This window comes from Ceratosolen solmsi, unplaced genomic scaffold (assembly GCF_000503995.2).
Source record: "Ceratosolen solmsi marchali unplaced genomic scaffold, CerSol_1.0 scaffold39, whole genome shotgun sequence".
In the NCBI taxonomy this organism is placed as follows: Eukaryota; Metazoa; Arthropoda; class Insecta; order Hymenoptera; family Agaonidae; genus Ceratosolen; species Ceratosolen solmsi.
In genome coordinates, this window is record NW_011948433.1 from 1,667,380 (window position 1) to 1,690,708 (window position 23,329).

Sequence of the window (23,329 nt, forward strand, 5' to 3'; positions counted from 1 at the left end):
AATTCATTAATGTACATTTTATTCTTGATTAAGGCTATGGATAATTCGTCGTTACTCGCAATACAAGAAACTTGCCGATGCCCTTTATATACATATACAATAATAATAAATTCACTGATGAAAAACTCTCACCTGGCAAAAGAACGTGAAAATTAAACGAAATTAGAATATAGGTATTATGTGCGTAATAAAGGCAAGTGAGTGCTTTTCACCTCCTTTGTGTATGTAGTTCTAAAATTTGAAAATATCTCTGCAGTGGCACTCTGAGTCGGCAATTATATTGTATATTATACACGCACTTTTACATTTTCATAATCCAGTATGTAATGTCTCGTACGCCAATAGGCAGATGTATCAGAGCTTAATTTAAGAAGTGTGAAACACTTCAACTGAAGTAGTTGATCCTCTTGCTGTGCGAAAGATAGGCGAACCAGTAGAAGAGGTTGATAGCGAGAAAAAAGAGGGGAAAGACGAGTCTGCTTGCCCGGTCGATCTTCGAAACGGAATTATACCTGGGCATTCGGCGATGATGTCTCGCAGATCGTCGCTGTCGCTGTTGCTGTTGCTGCTGTTGTTGTTGCTGCTGCTGCTGCTGCTGCTGCTGCTGCTGCTGCTGCTGATGGTGGTGTTCAGAGTCCGAGTCGCTCGATTGGGGGTCATTTTCCGTCTCCGAGCTGAAGTAACACTCACCTGAGCCGTACTTCGTGAAGTAGTGCACCACTGCGAACTGGATTATCGTGGCGAATATGAAGCTAAATGACAGGAACACGAAGAAATCGAGAGCCGTGGGGTAGGGCACCTTTGGCAGATCCGTACGAGCCTCGAGGCCGAGGAACGTCATCGTCAGAACAGTTGTTATGCCTGTAGATATTATTCAGAGATTAGTGTCTATAATGGGAATGTTTTGTATTTTTCTTTAAAGTATACTTTTAAGCGTAGGATTAACGTATTAATTTATTTCTCTTCTGTATTAAATGAGTTTCGGAAGAACTAATTCACTTTATAATATTTACGACATAAATAAATGCGAATGAAAAGCTTTAGATTTGCAATTGAATTTATAAGTCAAGAAGTCCGTGCGAAGATTTAATCTTTCCTTTTAAAATATTATTAACGACGAAAACTATATAACGAAAGACGTAAATATTTTTGTTAATTCACGTGTTATTATAAATTTGAAATTCTATTTTATTGTTCATTTTAAAATGTATAAAAGTGTTTATTTGGTCAATTGTCAAATTTTGTCAACGATGCCGTTCGAAGCAAAGTTAGTAGTCTAAATGTGCCTTCAGAACATTGAATACACTAATCATTATATTCAATTTAAGGATAAAATATTTTATATTATTGTATTTCGTTAAACAATAATTCCATTTGGTGTAATTAATTCAATCCCTAAGTTTTTATTTGTATATACCGATAAATGTGCATGATTACACAGGCCCGTGTGTGTGCGTGTGCGCGCGCTCGCATTTATGCACGTGAACATACGCGGCAAAATACATTGAATTTGAGCTTTCACAAGATGATTCTCGTAATTAAAAAAACATGTATTGTAAGTATATAGATTTCCTAGCTACTGATACTATCTTGTCAGTTGTCGAGATTACAGCTCAAATTCAATTTTATGATTAAGAGTTTTAAATTACTGACTCCAGAAATCAATAGCATTTAATTTTCATCAAAATATTTTCATACTATCTTGATGACTTGTTTAATTATTAATTGCAATTTATTTATATAAATATGCAGAGCTTGATGAAAAAACGGAAACATTTTTCTTTTTCTATTCTTTAGTTCATAATCAATTGAATAATATAATGATATAAAACAAAACAAAATATTATTCTAAATTAAATACCAAGTGAGACGCGGTCAGCTGTAGCCTCTCTATTCAGCCAAAAAGAGACCCAAGACAAGACGACAAGTAGTACACAGGGTCCGTATACCTGAATAAGGAAGTTTCCCATGTGCCTCTTCAAATGAAACGACACTAGTAACATTGAGTACTCTGCAACAACCGAATCTGCATGTACGCCTTATTATTTTAGAATTCGGTAATATTGAAATAGAACTGTTCTATCTAGATATTGTTATATTTGTATGTTATTGGGCAAAGTTTTGCAGTCATAAGACAATATAGAATTTAGGATTCAAATTCATTTGATAATGTGAAGTAATATGATAGTATTTGTTACAAGGAAAAACATTAAACAGTGATAAACTTAGTATTAAAGTGTATTAAAAGTAACCATTATCCATACAATTGTTTATAGTTTGAATTTTTTCTCTTGCCAAATGTACACAAATCCAAGATTGTACCAATGGTAAAAGTGTCCTTTATTCAAATGTTCATATGCTTAAATAAGTATTTCTTGTCTTAAAGTTAAAGAAATAAAAAATAATATTTGCTAAATTATGCATTTTGTCTTCTTTTTTATATCTCGAAATTTAATAATGTAAAAACTTTATATATATATATCATCAGTGAATTGAAAATTGCCATTTAATATTTAAATAATCCAAGCATAAAACTTTTGTAACATCTTGTGCTGCGAGCTTGAGAGATAATGAAGGAGACATAGGAAAATTAGATTTAGTACGCTGTTCAGTCAATAACCGCTCAATCAGTTTAGCCACTGTAATGATTAAAGAGAGGCACTACTGGGTGAAGCATTGCATATATCTTTGGCATTTGCTTTTCTTACTTCGTAAACGTTCAGGAATCTGGCAAAGCTTTTCGAGTACATCGTGCGGTTAGGGAAATCGTCAACAAAAGCAGCATAACTTTATTGCAAATGTATGCAGGCGTGTGCATATGAAAATAAATACACAAATCAATACATTTTTAAATAATTTTTTTAATTTAAATGAACTTTGAGGACTGGAAAAATATTTGGTTGAGATAATTATGGGTGAACTTATCTGTCAAAAAGAATTATAAAATAATAATATCGATTGTTTTATATTAAAAATTAAGGCAAATAATGTATATATTTAAAATATTTGATGTTTTTAAATTTAAATATAATTTTAAAATATGATGTATTTAAAATATTTCAAAATTATTAATCATAAAGTTACTTTGAAAAATATACAAATTTTTAGATAATTTCTTAATCATCTCTCGGTATAACATTAATTATTTCATTAATAAATTTGCAAATTGTTTTACAGTTTGAACTATAGTAAGTTGTTGGTAGATGAATCCATTGGAACTTTATATTTTAATTAAAATGAACCTTACTTATTACTAACTTTACTTCATAAACTAGGCGTAATTACTTATTTTCATTTAAGAAAAATTTGATATTAATCATACAAAAATTCATATTTTAATTAACAATTTTTATAAATAAATTCCAAACTTTATGAATAATTCACTATCAACTAATAATTTAATCTATTTAATTTACATAATATTTTTTTATGCTTCATAAAATCTTTGCCCATTATATTTGATTGACATATGCACTCATCGATTGAATAAGCATGTGAAGGTGAAACGAAAATATGATCGACTGAACACAAATATAACAAAAATATAAGAGAAAAAGGTGAAAAGAGAAAGAGTAATAAAATTAAAGTTGAAGAAAGAGAAAAATATTACTGTTATGAGACTGACGTTAGAATCGCATGATACTTCTCTCTTTCTCTATATATCTTTCAATATATTTGCATACATTTGTTCAATCACTCTACAGGTCTCAATTATTTATAAAATTATTTTAAGATATAAATAAGATAAGCTATCGTAATAAAGGTGAAAAAGTCGCAAAACATATACATATAAACTTTTTGATATGATTTTTAATTTAAGTATTATCTTACCATAATTTTTTATTTGAAACTAAATTCAGTTTTCTATTTAAGAGCTTTTTTTTTTATAGTACATAAAGCATCTTATAATTGGTCAAATCGAATGCCTTTAAAAAGCTTTGTATCGAAGTAATAAGTATAATTAAATTCTCAAATTATTCCGAGACTTTGATGTTAGGCCTAGTCTCTTTACAGTTAAAATAAAAAAGTATTAGGAAGTAAAAAAATTCGACAGAATTAGTTTTTCGTATTATCTTCAATTTTAATCAATGTTCAATTGACGCGAGAATTGAGAGAAAATAAATACATAAATGCCACATCAAAGGCAAATATAGGTATTTGATATTATTACATTAGCAAAAATAATAATGATTATTTAGTTCTATTTTAGTTATTCAGCTTTTCTACAATATATACAAGACATTCATTTCAAGGTGTTCATTATATCTAAATTGATCAGATTATTTAAATGGTTAAAGTTGCTCATTTGAAGATGCACATCGAAAGACTTAATTTTGTATGATGATAGAGGTATTAATAGATATTACTCGATGTTATAATTGACTCATAGTATTGGCAATTACAGATTTAACAGTTACTACATTTTATATATTTAAATAGAGAATTTAACAGCAAGTCACGATTAGTATATTAATAATAATATTATAACCAGTAATGTTAGAATTACGAATAATGAAATTGATTTTATTCCGTTCATTTTTTATATCTTTTATCTTTCTATAACTTTAACATTAACATTCCTTTAATTCAGCAATTCTTTGATCTTTTTTAATGTATCAGTTGTCCTGACATTATTTGCTATTTTTTTCAAGTCCAAGTCAAAAATAAATTTATGTAATTTTTTTATACGACTTTTTCATAGATTATTGTATACATTATATAATTGCATTAATTTATTTTATTTATTACGCATATCAACATATTATATAAATTAATTAATTTCAGTTTATTTTCCGAAATTATAAGTTCTACATACAAAGCTAAATTCTTAACTTTTTCATTAATTTTCTTAGAAATTTTTACAAAATATATTATAATAATAAATAATGATATTAAATTAAATGAGCAAAATTGTTATTTTTAATTATTCGATAATTTACTCAGAAATAAATCATCTAGATGTAATGAAACCAGTTGACGTATATAAATAATATATTGCTTAAAAATATAAAATTTTAATAAAAACAAGTATGTCAAAGAATATGCTAATCGTAGAAAAGTGTAGAGGAAAATAGCGCAGGTAATAGATAACGAAGCGCTAAAAGTATTTTCAAAACCGCCATGTCGAACAGCAATAAAGCGCATATAGAGTACAAATATAAACATGATGTATACAGAAAAAAAAAAGAAAAGAAATAGATATACCGACATCTGTATGGAGTATAATTGCAAAATAAAGTAAGAATGATAATTCAGTAAATAAAAGAGTGAATCTAATTAAGGAGAGAAAAGTGAATTCATTGGTACAAACAAAGAAATAAGAAGATGTGAAATTGCTCGTATAAGGGAGATACAAGATATAAGCTGGACATAATCGTATTAAATCAAAGTAACGTAAAGGAGGTAGTAAAATGAATTGATAAGCTAACTGAGAAGATATTTTATAAATACAAGAAATAAAATTGGGAAAAAATTGAAAGCGTGTAGATCATAGGCAGATAGATTTAATCTATAGTAATAAAAGGCGAGGTCGTGACTGCAATAAAATAGTAATTGATATTATGACTCTAATAGCCCAAGACCGTAAATGGTTAATTTAATAGAATAAAAGATATAATTATAGAGATAATAACACAGGAAATCGAGACATTATAACAATAGAAATTATAACAAAAAAAGTAGCCTGAAAAGTGACCCGGGGAAGTAGATAGATCAGGTCAAATAATAATAGTAACCACCAAAATTATACAATTAGCTGATAATAAAAATAAAATTACCTACTTACTAATACTCAATGACTTTTTCTTCAGACATATTTTATTTATACATTTCGAAAGAAAAATTAATATACAAGTGAAATAAGAATTTAAAAATCATTCGTGGATATTTTTTGAAATTCTATAAATATTTGTATTAAATAACAATAACATTGTCACGAACAGTGTATTAAAAATATATTTAAAAGTAAAGAAAATTAAAATCGAATAAAAAGAGAACGAGTAAAATGAGAAAATAATAAATAGTTAAATTGTAAGAAGTAGAATATACATTATGATTAGATAAAATGTGTCATGTTTATAAACAATATTCATAAAAATTATCTTATCGACAATAAAATGTTTATATTTTGTAATGCTATGATTTTCTAGGTATACGATATTAAATTATTTTCAATGAATTAACGCTTCGAGCCATATAATAAGGATTGTCATATTTTAAATGGTTATTTCATAATTAGCAAGTACATTATAATTTACAAGTGTCGCGTGTATTAAGTGACAACGATTCAAAGCATAAATTGAAAAGTATATGTAGTTATTGCTTATTTATTTATACTTTTTTAATTTAATTTAATTTAATTTTTTTAATTCAAATAAATAAAGAATGAAATAATTCTAATAATTAATTCTAATAGAAATCAGTTCATACATTTTTTAGAAAATGTGCATCAATATAATCAAAGTAGCAGAATGGAAGAGCGCAAGTGGTTTACTAAGATTCACATTAGTAAGCAGCATTGTGCTCTCGACTAGAAACAGCTTTCGAGGACGCATAGCTAGCAAGAAATGAGCAGTAATTAGCTTATTTTAGATATTTAAGGACTGCGCTTTAATTGAAATAATAATAATAATAATAAATAGTATTAGTAGTAGTAGTAGTAGTAGTAGTGGTGGTGGTAGTGGAGGTGGTGATTGTGGTGATGGTGGTAATGGGGGTGGTGGTGGCGGTGATAGCGGTGGCGACACTAGTAGTGTAGTAAAGAAGATAACAATAGTAGTAATAAAAGCAATAATAATAATAATAACAATAACAACAACAACAACAATAATAATAATAATAATAATAATAATAATAATAATAATAATAATAACAATAATATTCAATATAATATTAAACGAGCAATAATAATAACAAATGCTTTATTATAAACGATGCTTAATAATGAATAGGTTGATGGTGCCGATGGATCAAGCGATGCTTACGATGCCATTATCAATTGTAGCTTCTACGTCATGCAATTGATTTAATATATTACAAAGTTTGTAATTGGCTTACTTTGTGATAACGTAGAATCAGTGGAATTGGCGGTAGGATTACCAACGAGATCGAACTGCGAGAGTTTCATGTCGTGGGCAATTGCTACTTGCCTTGCACTATTCCACTTGTATATTACGTCGCGAGTCGTGTATCCGTCTATAAACAGGAAATAGCAGAGCATAAATACTATTTAACATTTTCCTCGACTATTTTACATCGCAAGATTAATTAGAAGCATATCTGACAGCTTATACATCGCTCGATTGATAATGCGTTGATAAGCTGCGTATAACAATTTCAACATATTTATGTGTATTGGAAAATAACATTTTTTTCCTATCAGTCGGTTATACAATTCGGACCTATGATTTATAACAATTTTTTCTTTTATTTGCTTTGTACAATTGTGATTCATTATCATATGGACTGTTTGATTAGAAAGAGTTTGGCGTGTTAAGGAATCGAGCATATCTTATTAAAAATAATTTAAATATACGATTATAAAAATTCCTTATGCGAAATACTTATTCTTTCAAAGTTAATATTCTAAGAATTCAATATTTTTCATTTATCGAGATCTTGACTTTTTGTCTATTTGAATATATTAAATATCTAATAGGTTACATTATCTTTAAGTGCTACTAATAATTTACCCTTAGCAAGTATTATTGTATAATTAAATTTTCGTTCAATTACTATTTAATTAGAAGGGAAAACACGCGCTTCTTTTAAATTAATAACGATCCATTTTAACAATTTTTTTTCGTTCAAAATGTTGTTTCGACACTATAAAAAACGAAAATATGAAAAACCCGTAGTATACTGAATTATTATTCCATGAATGTAATAATTATTGTTTTTTTTTCGGTTTAAAATAAAAATTTGCATTTCATTGTTAAATCTACTTAACTATTCGCACAACTTACTTTAAAGGGAACAATTTTAGTGCACAGGACACAGGCAACACAGAGTTTTGAACTATACAAGCACTGACGGAGCTATTTAAATTTGAAACTTTTTCATTGTGTAAAAAAGAAGGATACCATCAAAAGCGTTCAATCGTCAATGGACTTTTTAGTTAATTAAGCGTGGACGATTTTGTGTAGTATTAGTGAAATTTTAGCACATCAATACTACCGCTATATGGATGTAAGGATAAAAGTCATAATGCTTATCTATCACTGACAGCTTCCAAATTTAAGTGGGCACTGCTGAGTATCCATAGGGAAGTCCTCGAGATTCATGGGGCAGGCAGCTTTGATGGTGAGCCTGCAAAGACAAATTCCAGTCTTGGATGTGTCTCGGTCGCGATAAATCCAGGGTGGAAGGTTCGATCACCGAAGAGGGAAGAAGGGCGAGGGAAAAGCCACTCGAATCCTCGCGCGTGCACTCGCATCGCAAAATGTCAATTTACGAATAGGAATTTCGAGCGAACATTGGCGCGAAGATGACCTCTCCTCTTCCCTCCTGGCATTGACCGCGGACAATGGAAGGGCTGTGAACGGACTGAAGGGTCGGAGCGTTTGACGAACGAGATGGGGCACATGTGGTACGACTTTCACAAAATTCTGGGAGATTAGTTGTGACGAATGAGGCCAATGCGATTTATCAGGGGGAGATGAGACAAAGGACGATTCTGAATCGACGCAGAATTTTCTAAGAGATTCAAACGGCAAAGCTTCGTGATTTTAAATGCATGTTTTGTACCATCGCGTAACAAGATCCAATTTTCAGAAGTTCGTCATATCCTACGGGCGCGTCAAAGTCTCAATGTAGGTCGAAATATATTCCATGTGGACAGTTAACTAATCGATTGTTTTCAAATTTTACTTCAAAAGTTACTTTAATTTAAGGGGAAAAGTTGGAGAATATTTCAATTTAAATTCGAATCTTTATTTATGACCAGAGCAGTGAATATGTATTGAGTATTGAAATTTCCGTTTTCTTTATTTATCCAATTTGATAATGATGATAATGTGGGTTTTGTGTGTGTGTGTGTGTGTGTATTTGTGTGTGTGCGTGTTTGCGCGCGCGTATGTGTGTGTGTGTGTGCGCGTGTGTGTGTGCGTGCGCGCGTGGGCGTATGTCAGTACATTTTATTGAAAAACTTTTAAAAATTTTGTAATATTTATTACAGAATGCAATTTTAGCAATTTTCAAAATTGCAATTCATTTTCAATTCATAGACGTTCAATGAATGTTGTACATTTTTCATTTCATAATTATCTTATGATTGTCTCGATATTCGTCGTGCCATTTTATATTATGATTTCAGATCTCGATTCACTACTACAAGTGACTTATTATATAGAGAAGAATTTATTTTAAAAATGAATGAAAATAGAAAATTTTCAAATAAAACTAGCGATACAATCGGACAATCTATCGTTACGAAACCGATAATAGAAAATTACTCCCACATTACATCATTCCGTTAATCATGCAATTAAATGATTTTAATTTCATTACACACAAAATCGATTATACCAGAAAAATCGATAGGGCTTGCGATACACATTTTTCTTTGAAAAATACCGTAAAACTGAAGTAAAGCGAGAGTTTTTTTTAATACAATTATAGTACCTCGAGCTGTAAAGAACTCGGCCATCCTGATAGAGCCTGACGAATTTGTTAGGGCTAGTGATGGTGTGTAGGTAACTCTGTTTGCCGTTGTAGAAGTAGGTATCGGGTTTCCAGATGCGAGCTAACATCGAGATCGACAAGGCCAGGGTCTCCTTGCCTCCTTGGAAGGCGAGTCGCCTGTCGACCCACGACTGACGAAAGTAACAATCCATCGAGTAGGTCTGCGAGAAACGAGGGAAAAAGGTCTTTTATCTTTTATCTTTTCTTGATATAGTTCTTAATAGTTGCCTTTCACCCTTGCAATTTCAAGGTTTTTTTTTTTCTAAAATGTCTTCGTATTAAATTATCATCGTCTCGCTCAATGAAGAATTTAATCGTTATTTTTTAAATAATTTACAGCCTTCTTGCAATTACAAAATAAAATATTAATATTCATGGAACATAATCCGTGTATTTTAGCAAGTGTAGTGGCTAATTACGTCGAACGGGAAATACCTTTACATAAGATTGCTTGTAAATCAAGTTATTTATTAAATTATTATATTTTTACAAGATTATTAAGAGTATCATTGGGGCTCCGTTAGGGCTAAAAGGAACCCTGACAGCAACAAGATATCTAACTCCAAAATAAATGTTTAAAACTTGTGCCATAATTTAAGATGCAATGGGAAATTAGTAGAACTTAAACTTGTAAAATTAGTAGAATTTAAAGGTTCGATTATTTATGAAACACGAATGTTCGTAACTATGAATATTAGGATATTTTTGTTATAAATGTTATAAATATAAATATTACAAATTAGGATATTTTTTTTATATTTTTATTAACCTTTTTATAATAAAAAATTAATTTTTATAAGTCATTATGCATACATAAATATTTCTGTGTTTCATTACTTATTAAATATACTTATCACGCGACTTTTATAAATTAAAATAATATATTAAGAAATATTACAAGCAATGCTATTCTAAAATAATGTTTCGCCGATAATTCTATTTTATTATTATCTATAATATTAGGAAATTAATATTACATTTTTTTACGAAAAATTTAACATCTCGCTATAAATCACTCTACCTAAAAATTGTATTTGTATTGTTTCGTCAATTACGCTTTTAACCTGTGAAAATGTATGCATATTTATTCAAAATTAATATAAGAAAACGATGTTGCTTTCGAATTTAATTTCAATTAATCAATATTTTCTTATTCTATTATTATTTATTAAATATTTTCATTGAAAAGCATTCCGCTTATTTTTACACTCTAACTGTACTTGATAAATTATTACAAATAGTATAATTATCTTTAATATTAATTTAAAATAATATAAATCTAGCCAAATTCAAATATTATTTCAGCTTTATCGTACTTAATTATTATAGACAGAACGTGAAGTTTATGTCATCGCAATGTAGTTATATTACAATCTGTTAGGTGAATATAACTTCAGAAGAGATTTAGTTGATCCGGATTTAAGAACACTGATGTACGTAATTCTATATTATAAGAAAATCAATAGATTCTAGATAATTATAATTTTCTTTATAATATCCTTTGACATCGACTTTTAGTAATCAATAAGCCGTTAGGAAATATAATAATCAATTTTCATGCACAATTAATGTTTCATTTTACTGCGGATAATAGCTTTTCTTTATTATAAAGAATACGATGAAGTATTTCATCTTTCGTAAAAAAAAAAAAAAACCATTTCAATAGCGAATCTAATCAACAAGACCCTTATTAATTTTGTTTTTATTTTTATTTTTATTTAATTTATTACATACACACATATATATATATATATATATATATATATATATATATATATAATTTTAAAGACAAATATTGAATGCGAATGGTTTAATAAAATTATCAGGATAACCATTTAGCCTTGGTAATCGCTAGGATACCGTGACTGATAGACACAAAACCACTTGCTATTCGAAGCTGAATCACGTGCAGCTGTCATATGTCCTTGTCTCTCGCGCTCGTGTCGCCATCGGTTTCTTTTTCAATTCGATCGCGGCTTTCCGAAACCTCCTCTCGATCAAAGCTCATCATCAGTTGATATCACCTGTGACCATAATCCTAAAACTCACCATGTCGACCTCGGATATGGGCCCCATGCTGCGCACCATGATGTCGACCTCGACGGTTGCGGGTGGCCCTCCGAAATCGGGCCTCACGCTGTTATCGTAACCCCGGAGAAGATTATCCAGGAGTTCGCTGATATTGGCGTGGTTGTTGCTCTGGGTACGCTCGCGTCTCGGCACCGCTGCCGCTCTGCGTGCAAGGGACGCTTGGTTAGAGGGTAATGGGCTCACGGTTGTCAAGGAATCATGTTTAGGATCATATCGTATGTAATGCGAAGACGAGCCTATTACAAGGATTTTATTTCCAGTGGATGAATGAAATGCTAGTGGATGAGCGAGTAGGACACATACGGTAAAATTGCGATAAACAGAAATTTCCTGACCCAATTGCTTGAGCGTATTTTACCTGTGACCGACTAACTGCAGGCTAAAATTTACTTAACTTTTAGTTAGGCAGACCTTACTCGCCTGTCAGCTTAGAGTCTCACTTACGTTTCTCCATTCGGTTAAACTTTTATCGACACTTCCCCTCATTGTCTTTTGTTTCAAATTGTTTCGATAGTGTTTACTTATTATCCTGCATAAGAAAAATCTCACATCACCTATACAATAATTAGCTCTGCACAAAATATTAGGAACTTTTCTTCATAAGAGGAACTTGCATTACAAATATATATCATCATTTTAATTATAATTTATTATTATGTATTTAATGTAAAGTTAATATTTCATTTTACTTCGGATGATAGCTTTTCATTATTATAATGAATACGATGGAGTATTTATTATTACAATATCAGTAATGTACTATAATATTAAATTCTAACAGAAGATTTTATTCGTAATGGCAAACTACTGAATTATCCGCAGAACTGATTATTGGCCTTGCTGTAGACATTGTTTAATTTTATTTTTATGATACATTTAGGTTATATAGAAGAATCCGCATTTTTATTTAAAATTACAATATTCAATAAAAGTGATTTTATTCGATTTATTACATCAAACAATTCTCTTTATAACCGTTTATGCTCCACTGAAGCAATGTAACATATTGTAATACAATATAATAATAAATGGCGACTACTCATTTTAATTAAGAATGTTAATTTATGTATTACTATTAATAAAAATTAGATTATTTCAGCTACTAAAAAAGCAGAGATGAACTGTGTAATAAATGAATAAAGAATAAAGAAAATTTTTTAATTTTATTATGGCATTTTTCATTGGATTTAAAAAATTGCAATGCTTATGATGATATTTATATATCGAGTAATTGATAAAAATTGAAATTATTCATTAATTTAGTAAGCTTTTGTACATACAAATAATATATGATACAAATCAAATGTAAAAAAAAAATTGATAGCAGTTTTCAAAGGGCACTATTACTTAATATTATAATAATAACTACGATCATTAGTAGGAGTATTCGATTAAATATATTTTGCTTACATTAACAATTACTGCTATCATTTTAATAATATAATTAATAATTTCCATATAATTATTATAAAAAAGTAATATGAAATTAAATCATTTATTTAATATATCACATTTAAAGAAAAAATAATTCTTTATTTCAATATTTTAACTATTTGTTAAAAGTTAAGTTATTATGGATAAAAAATATATGAATAGGAGATAATGAAATTTATTATGAATAACAATGTAAATACGAATGCAGGCGGAATATATAGTAATAAATTAACATTTTTAATATACTGATATTATTAAAATAAGTATAAAAGAAATATACTATAAACGTGTTTGCATACATAGATATATTAAAGCCAGACTTTGATAAACCGAATATAGTTAACAGTAATTTGAAAGTTTATACGGATGGGATTGCGAATTACGAAATATAAGTTTATTATCAGAAAAATCTAAAACAAATCATGAATTCAATGCAATTATTCTATTGAATAAAATCACTTTTTGATAATAAATTCTTAAGTAATAGGCCGTCGACAATGTATCAAAATATCTCTTAATAAAATTTAAATTAAAAGTTGTATCAACACATTTTTTTACAAATTATAATGTACAATTAATATATGCATGATTATATGCATTCTCAAACAATACATAAAAATATATTTCTTCATGTTTGGTGATATTGTATACATATTAAAATATGATAAGGTCATTACATTGACTATAATGTAAAAAGAAAACAAAATGAAATACAAAATAATATAAAATAATATTACAAAAATTAACAAGTTATAAATATTTAAATACAGGAGTGTTTATCGGGCTTTTTATGTTGCAGAGTAATTGAGTAATTTTTACACGAGTTTAATAATATTATTTAAAACTACAAATTTAAACAGAAATACTGTGTTGGTACAAAAAAGCAAAATTGCATGATTGAAAAAATTTCTATTAAACATCTTCATTGCTATAATATATTACCATTAAGCACTTAAGTAGTTTAAGAGAGTCTAAAATATTTTGAAATATAAATATGTATTCGTTACGTCTAAATTAAAAATATAAATATAAATGGGTTCGTTTAAAATATAATATAAATCATTAATGAGTTAAAGGCCTGACCAAAGCAGCCGTCAGTCCACTCTTACTTTCTGAATCAGTGTCCGTTTAACCAGGGTACCCCTTAACAATAGGCAACATAACATCAGATTGATCCTCCCTCCCCTCCCCCCAAACTTCACCCAGCGCGCACAATAATTATACTCACGGTCGACCAGCGTAAAAGAAGACAAGGCAGTTGACGATGAAGAAAGCGATCCGGACCTGCATGACGCCGACGTGGCTTCCTTAGCGTCGGTCCCGTTCTCCCCGAGACTTCTTCTAGAGGAAAGTGTTTTCAGCAGCTTCCCCGTACGAATGAATAATAGTCCCCGTGAATTTATCAGTTCATGAATCGTAAGATCTGAAGTTGCGATTGCGGTACACGTGCAAGAACGTCACACCATCTAATTGTAATGACCAGCATAGTCGATTGAGATACTTTGTTTTACTCGAGTATTATGCAATTCGTTCTGGCAGGAAGAGCAGATGCGCGAGAAAGGAGCCCTGTTGATTTTACTACCACTAAGTGCGAATCGCAATTAATCAACCTAAACAGAAATTAATATATTCAAATGTAATTATTACTTCTTACTTTAATATTTATACATATATTGTATATTTTGGTTGAACATATTCCTATTCTTTAACATTTAAGGTTGCTTCCCTTCAACACGTTTTTTCCAGAATAATGTCAATTATTTCTGTGATTTAAACAATTTGTATTAATATTTTTTCTACATTTTATATAAAATTTAAGATATCGGATATGCTAATAGGTCTACATTCGCAATTATTTGCAATTGCAATTGTAAATTCTAACGTATTTCATTCGTTTTAAAGCGTATCTACACAATTTATTTATACATAAAAGCCTATTTACATAACAAATAAACAAACAAACAAAAATAAAAAGAAGATAAATAAAATTGTTACAGTTATAGTAATTAGTATTTATAAACATTCAAGCTGACGGGAATTGTGCATTATAATTTGTTTGTTACTCGTTTGAGGTGAGATTTTCTTACAGTGATACACTTTCATAGAATTTTCTACAACGACATACATAAGAAAGTTAGAGCAGTTGAGTTGAAATGGGAATTGAATTATTTATGATATGGAATTTATATGTCTTAATAAGAATTTCCAAAAACTGATTTTCTCGCGAAATAATTCAATTTCAATAAATAACTAATAAGCTGCCATTCGTTGTATTAAACAATTATTATTTATTCATTTATTTATAATTTTATTAAATGATTGTTGTTACTTTATAAAAAAACATTTATACTTATAGACAATGTGTGTAGAATGTGTGACGTTTACTTGAAAGTTAAATAATTTTGCGTCTCCTTCATATCAATGTAAAATTTTGAGATTTTATCTTGACAAAATTAATAAGTATAACATTTATAAGGCAAATTATGCAGGTAAAATAAGCAAAAAGAAATTGTTATTCATTAGACGGTATTTGGTAATTACAAAAATCTTAATTTATAAGGTTATATATATATATATATATCATTGTTTTACGTATGTTTAGCAAGCGTCACAGTTAGTAACGTAAACATCTAAATAGCATAAGGGAATTTTCAATTAAAATTACTCTCTCAAGTTTAGGTCTCGAAGACAAGTTTAGGTTTTGTTAAATTATCATGCACTCGATACCATCGCATATGATTAAATTAATTATTGACGAACGATGTGCTCGGATATGATAAACGCAATCGTGGTTATAAAGATAAAAATGAAAATATTACGATTACGTAAGGACGAATTTAAAGATTATATACATCGATAGATATCGAATCTCAGTGACCTGTAAAATCGTGACATTTCACGTAAGAGGTTAGTAATGAGAGCTTCTTGAAATTCGATGATTGACGAATAGACATCTTTTTTATTTTTTGTACGTCGATGTAAGAATTTGGTCGAAAACTAAATTTAAAATATAATAATCGAATTATCCAGTCTATTATCATTTATATGAATAGAGAGTATGAGCAAGAGACAAATGGCAAGATTTATCAATCGCATCAATGTGTAAATGAAATCAATATTTAATCGGAAGTTTCTCTTTTGATGTATACAAATCCAATTGTAGCAAGTATTTTTATCAATTTATAATTGTCTTCGCAAAGCCTTACTATTTTTGATAATATAATTCCTTATATTTCTCAGTTTTTTTTCTATTTTTTTTTCTTTTCTATCTTGTTTATTTTCTTTCTTCCTCTAATTTTTAATAATGATTATACTAGTTGACGTGGTAAAGTCAACATAGACAATTTAAAAAAAATATTTTTCTATTAATTTCAACATTAAATGCATTTCCTCAATTTAAATGCTATCATCGAGTTTTCAAATTAGTTGCCTTTTAATAAGTCTTCGGTAGCAGACAGATAGTACATAGATAGATAACGAAAGTATTAAAGTATATTTAAATTTTAGCATTTCATGGATTATCCAATACTAATGTGAATTTTTAATAAATATCACCAATATGAGCATTGTGCTATTTCAACCTACTATTACAAAAGGATTGACTTTTATATTCGGCAAGCCATCGTGATTACAAAGATAGTTTCAATAAGAAGCCAATTCGTATTATAAATCACCAGCGACCGGAGCCAAAGATCTTTATAAGAAACTTCAGTCCGCGTAATCATCGGAATTTCTACGTACAGCTATAAATATGCGCAGACTCGTAACCTGAAATAGTCAAACGATTGCAGTCGAAAATGGCTAAACGATTCGCTCGCTCGCGCTAAGCGCAAAATCTACGCTTATAATGTGCACGGGCAATCAGTACTTTGTCAAAAGATTGTCGGATGCGAGGAAAAGCGTGAAAACTAGCCGCGTCAAAGGCTTGGCCCGTTTTCGGCGCAGCACTCCGGGCAATTACACATGCGACCGCGAGCAAATCAGTGAGCTGAGAGAGAGAGAGAGAGAGAGAGAGAGAGAGAGAGAATTTAACCGGTGTCAGAGGGTGCCGCCACCGGGAAAAGCGCGATAAGCGTCGATGCCCAACTTCCGTCATCACGAGCCCGACAATCGTCGCTCAACGCATATCTAGAGGGAAGCCCAACAGGGAACAGCCAGTGCTGGTTCGGGTGGGTGGAAGGTGGTGAGAGTGAGGAGGCCGGATGGCTGAAGGGAGAAGGGGAGGATATCGTTGTGTGTAATAAGAGAAGCGGAAATAGATTTTCGAGCTTTCCACGGCTGACTGTTATGGAATTTAGTTGTTCCGCTCAGGCTAATAAATGCATTGACGCGCAAAACCTTGGAAAAGTTTGAGCAAGTAGAGAAAGCCATTTGTGTAAGCGGCGGGTGATCGGTGATGAATATGTTGGCGACGTTATAATTAACCATAATATTTTATGCATAAATTTCTGATTCCCAATAATTATGGAAAAGCTAGACGAATTGTTATGCAGGAAAAGTTCAGATCTCGGTTTTGATTTATTAGTAATTTTGTAATGTAATTTTGCTAATTCTATAATACTCCTCCAAATTATTGTACTGTTATGAAATTTTTGTTAATTTTGATACCCTTGAAATTTTTATCTGATTGGTGAAAATTTTTGTTCACTTTCACATTTTATCGATTTATCGATATATATATATATATATATATATATATATATACATATACCGTGCAAATATGTATTCCATAATTATTGAATTTTAACATTATTAATAATCATATTGACATTACGGTAGGTCTTGAGTTTTCTAAATCATAGAAATTTATTTAGAAAGAAAATTTTTAAGTATTGAAAATATCTAGTGTTATAAAGCGTCATATTTTCACTTAGCTTACTTGCATGACTAATAAAGGGTTAAAAGAATCCGTGCTGAAAATCTCAAAAACTGAATTGGATTTTCCAATATTTCAGCACAACACGATTTTATTGATTAGCAAGAAAAATACTTACGATAAAATTATATAATATAATTTTAAAAGCAAAGTCTTTATTAATATATAAAAATTCTCACATTATTTCTTATTAATATATATTCGTCCTTTAAATATAAATTCGCAACATTATTACAATATATAATTTATTTAATTTTGAAGTAATAGATATTGATATTGAAAAATTTTTAAAATATTTTCATGCATTTATTCATTTAAATACATTATTTTAACTAGTCTTTGAAAAATATACATTTAGAAAATCATACGGAAACAAATGTCAGTATTCTAAAATACATAAAAAGAAATGAGGAAAGATATGCAGAAAAGTCATTAAAAATTTTTTTCGCGTTAATACTTCTCTAATTTTTGAATAAAAATACTTTACGATCGTTAAATTTTCATATTATTCATGCTTCTAACGAAGTAAATATTAATCTTACATAATACTATTTTCATGACAATTTAGATGAATATATCGAGTCAAATTAATTCTGAAGGAAATTTTTAAACTTAAAACAGAATTTTCATCAAAATTATGATAGTTTACCACACTAACTTTAATCATTATACTTCTCACTAGCATGTTGTATATTTATAGAATAAAAAGGCATGTTTAAAACGAGTATAATTCACTTGACTAAACCTTAATCAACTTTCAAGCATATATATCCATAGATTTCTTAAAAGTCTATTAGAATAAAATTACGTATTATGTGAAATATTTATTTTAAAATGTAGTGTTTTATAAAAATACTATTTTAAACTGAAAAATGCATATTTACTTTCAAAGCGCGTATGCGTTTTTCATAAACCTCTTTAATAAAAAATTTATTTTTGCTAAGCATACAGATTGTAATCAAGAAATTTAGTGATCAGAAAAGATAATTTTCCCAGAGAAGTATCATGGTTCGTGACATTATTGTAACGACAAAGTCGAAATTCATTGACTGTGTTTTGGAGGCGATACGTAAATTAGGGGATAAAAACGGTTCTATTGCGAAAGATATACTCAATTACATGCTTAAAAACAGTCAAATTGTAAAGAGAAATATCACCGTAAAGGTAAATATGTAACAATTTTAATGTCCCTATGTAATTAGTTTTTTAATGCCAGATACAAATTTCAAATTAAATTAAATCAAATTCAATTTCACATTTACAAAATTCAATGATAAATTTTTTGCAATATCATTATTATTATTATTCCTTCATTTATATACTTAAACCTCTGTTCATATTAAGCAATAGCGGATTCAATATTCTAAAAAATTGTACTTATTTATAATAAATATATTATTTAATAATACAAGCTTATTAACAATTGATTTATTAAGAACATGTTTTTTCTTCTATTACACGTAACACACTTGCAATTACTGGCAAGTATGAGTTTTTTTTTTTTTTTTTTTTTTTTTATAAAGGGAACAACTCTTTAAATTAACATTACAGAAGCACCATTTTTTAAAATAAATATTAAAAATCAGCTGAGGGCATTTAAGTTAAATGAATATTATCATTTCTAAAATATAGCCGATTCAATCAATCTTATCTGACATGAAAATGATAAAATTAATTTTTTTTCCTTTAATACATAGATTAATTCTAATCGAGATTTAAAATAAGTAATGATAATATTTATATTTTACAAATGCAAACATTTTCTTTTAAATTAAAAGCCAAATCTGTTTAAGAGTGGTTGAAATTGCCTTCTGGCGAGGATATTACAGTGAATGTAAAAGGCACGTCCTACATTTTCAAAATATGAATCGAACATAACGTATCTGGCAAAGAATATTTTCGTTTTTTTCATAGAACGAAGCAAATTTTAATAAAAAGATAATAAAATAAAATTGTTATTTTTATATAGTTTTATGTACGCTATAGATGTCCTTAATTTAGTATTCATGAGAACTATTTAAGTAATTCTATCAACAATCTTTTTATTTAACAGATCATAATTAATAAAAAAAAAAAACTGATTGCTTAGTAATATATTAATGCTTCAAGTGAAATTGCTATAAAATTATAATGATCTTTTTAATATCAACGACATTTTTAACTGATCATAAATAATGCGTTGCATAAATAAAATTTTTTTCATATACTAGATGCATATATTTTAATTTATTTATAAAAAAAATCGTTTACTAAAAGTATAATCCTTTAAGTGTTTCTTGATACTTCTCATTTATTCGCTAAAAAATTTTATCTCTTCTATTATCTCTTAAAAAGCTTCTGCAATGAAGTGAATACATCAAGTTATATATTCGTATCAATGTAATGTGTCATCGATTGTTTATAGTTTCATAATTTCATTCTGATGTTTATGAAAGATTTTGTTTTAAAATTTTAACCATTATTCATAGAATTTTATCACATGAACTTAAAAAGTATATAAAGCCGTCAGAAAATTAAAATGTATAATGTAAGTTAGAGAGAAATAAAAAGATTAATAAATTTTCATTTGCATATTCAAACGAGAATTTACTAAATTTGCAATACAATTACGATAGCAATTTTATAATTTACATGCAAAATCGTGGAAAAATTAAAACAATTAGATTTAATAGCTGTTACGTATCTGCTTAGTATTATTATTTCTAAATCATTTTTACCATTTAACATATAGTGAAAATAATTGTTAAATTACTAATTAACTCTTATTATAAAAGTAATTTACTTTCTTTAATATTTTCATTATATTTTTTGAAAGTATAAGTAACATTCACACACACACACACACACACACACACATATATATATATATATATAGTGATATGATATATATTATTACTACAAGAATGTTTATATGAATTATTAATTAATTATTTAACATAACAATAATTTTTAAATTTTTATAATTATTTTAATAAAAATTGTGAATATATTGTTATATTCGTTTATGTACATATATTTTTTTTTTATAACAGTTTAGAAAAGTATTTTCGGATTAATACTGTGTATTAATTATGAATTCCAATTTCGATTTTTCCACACATTTTACATTTGCAATGAATATTATAAAATCATTATGCTTGTTATTAAATTAATTATGATAAATAAATACAAAATAATTTTATTACTTATTAGTTAATTACAAATTTCGATTCAATCAAATGTTGCTAATAATAAAACAACGTATACTCGATATAACTATTTATATATAATATACAGTTAACTTTAACACAGACACAATTAGTTTTAAAACACATTTCTTTATTGCCCTTCATTTTATGGATAATTCCATTTCTTATCTTGCATCCCGTTACACTTCTGCTATGTTTGTGTTAATAATTGCTTAGATAGGAACGTATCGGCATAAGCTTGGAAAGTTAGTAAGATTGTATCAAAAGTATACCCGACAATATATAGTATATTATTGCTGATTGTTTAAAGTTTATATTTAAACGTTTATATAGTCGTCAGTGATGTTAATTAAAAAATTAGCGCCTGTCATATTATATGAGAATTAAAAAATTTTCTTTAATGAATAATATCATTTATATCATCTACGTAGAAAAAGTAAAGCATAATGAATGAAAAGAATAACAATAATATATTAGAATGTTATACAATATAGCTATAGCGATAAGTAGTATTAAATATTTTTCTTAATACATACGATTAAAATTATGATAGACGATGATATATAAGAGCGTTACAAATATTTTCTAAATCAGCAATATCATGTATGATAAAATATGCCACTGAAGTCAATACTGAAATACTGTATTGCTGATAAGTAGGAAATAATTTTATTAAAATATTAAAATTAATGAATTTATATTTTATATGTAAAATAAAAAAAATATATAAAAGATTTTCTAAATTTTCGCATGAAATATGTTGAGTAAGGTAATTGGTATACGTTGATATAAATATAAAAATTCGAAAGCTAGCAAATGCTCATTCTTGATATGTTCTTAAATATGTGTGTGTGTGTGTGTGTGTGTGTGTGCGTGCGCGTGCGCATGCGTGCGCGTGCGCATGCGTGCGTGTGTAATTATGTGTATAGTAATTTAATTCGACAAGAGATTTAAATATTATTCAATTGATATTATTGAGACAATATTTAAAATTTGGAAAGCCTCGATATCCTGGGAATTAAGAAATTTAAAACTCGAGCCAAAGTACTTTAATTAATTTTATAATTAAAAAAATTAAAAATAATAAATACATTCAATAAAAATTAATAAGTTTTGAATTATTATGAATTTAATTTGTTACTATAATCAGAGCATGAATTAAAATAAATTAAAATTAACAAAAATCATATTGGAATTATAATGCTAGTTTAAATAAATAAATAAATAAATAAAAAAATTAGAAATAATTGCCTATTGAATTGAAATTCAGGCTAAGTAGGTCATTATTATAAATATTATGATTCATTCATAGTTTTACTATACCGAATAATAATTACGATCTCGCGCTAATATATTAATTTTTTAATTAAAAAATCTTATTAAATTATCTGCTGTATGATACAACTACATTTATAGACGTTCAATGTTTGTAAAAATTCTTCATGCTAAATAAGATTTTGCTTCACCAAGTTATTACAAAAACTAAAATAAAATCACCTCCGTTGTTTAATAATCGCAAATATCGTGCCTTTCTCCTCTCTTCCCAACCAAGTCGAGCAAATAATTAAAGCAATTAATTTTCACGACTCTTTGCGATGCGAAGAGCATCATGAACGGTATATCACTTAATCCATAAACCATTTGATCTTATAAACTGTGAATCGTTAAAATATCATAGCCGAGAGTAATGAATAGAGAAAGAAGTCGGACAACGACCCTAAGGCGGGTTCGCGAGCCCAGCCAAGAGGAATCGCACTCGGGGTGCTCTCGCTGGGAGGAATTCCTCTTACCCCGAGCGATACACATAATCACTAAAATATGCCTGTGTTCGAGCGTTTGACAGTTACAGCAGACCCTGAAGCGGGCGGTCGCCAAGGGTCTCGTGACGCTGAGCAGAGGTCGCTACAGGATCTGGTGTAGCACGAAAGAGGCTCAGTCAGTAACGCCTTCGTCGGCGCCATCCCAGCCGGTAGTGCCACCACCGAAGCTCGCTAAGTCTGCCGCGGGCAGTCATAAAAGCTCGAAGGATGCGCGTCGAAACTCGCACAAGACGAGGAAA

The 23,329-nt window shown here is 28.7% G+C and overlaps 1 protein-coding gene across 1 annotated transcript; it reads right to left on the reverse strand.

Moving 5' to 3' along the window:
- Nucleotides 1-272: 272 nt before the first annotated feature.
- On the reverse strand, nucleotides 273-14,496 carry Grd (GABA-gated ion channel). The gene is made up of 7 exons (XM_011502441.1): nucleotides 14,435-14,496; nucleotides 11,731-11,914; nucleotides 9,622-9,842; nucleotides 8,225-8,307; nucleotides 7,057-7,194; nucleotides 1,862-2,026; nucleotides 273-861 (listed from the first exon to the last, which is right to left on the reverse strand). The coding sequence occupies exons 1-7, from the start codon at nucleotides 14,494-14,496 to the stop codon at nucleotides 386-388; spliced, it is 1,329 nt and encodes a 442-aa protein (XP_011500743.1). The 3' UTR covers nucleotides 273-385.
- Nucleotides 14,497-23,329: the final 8,833 nt, after the last annotated feature.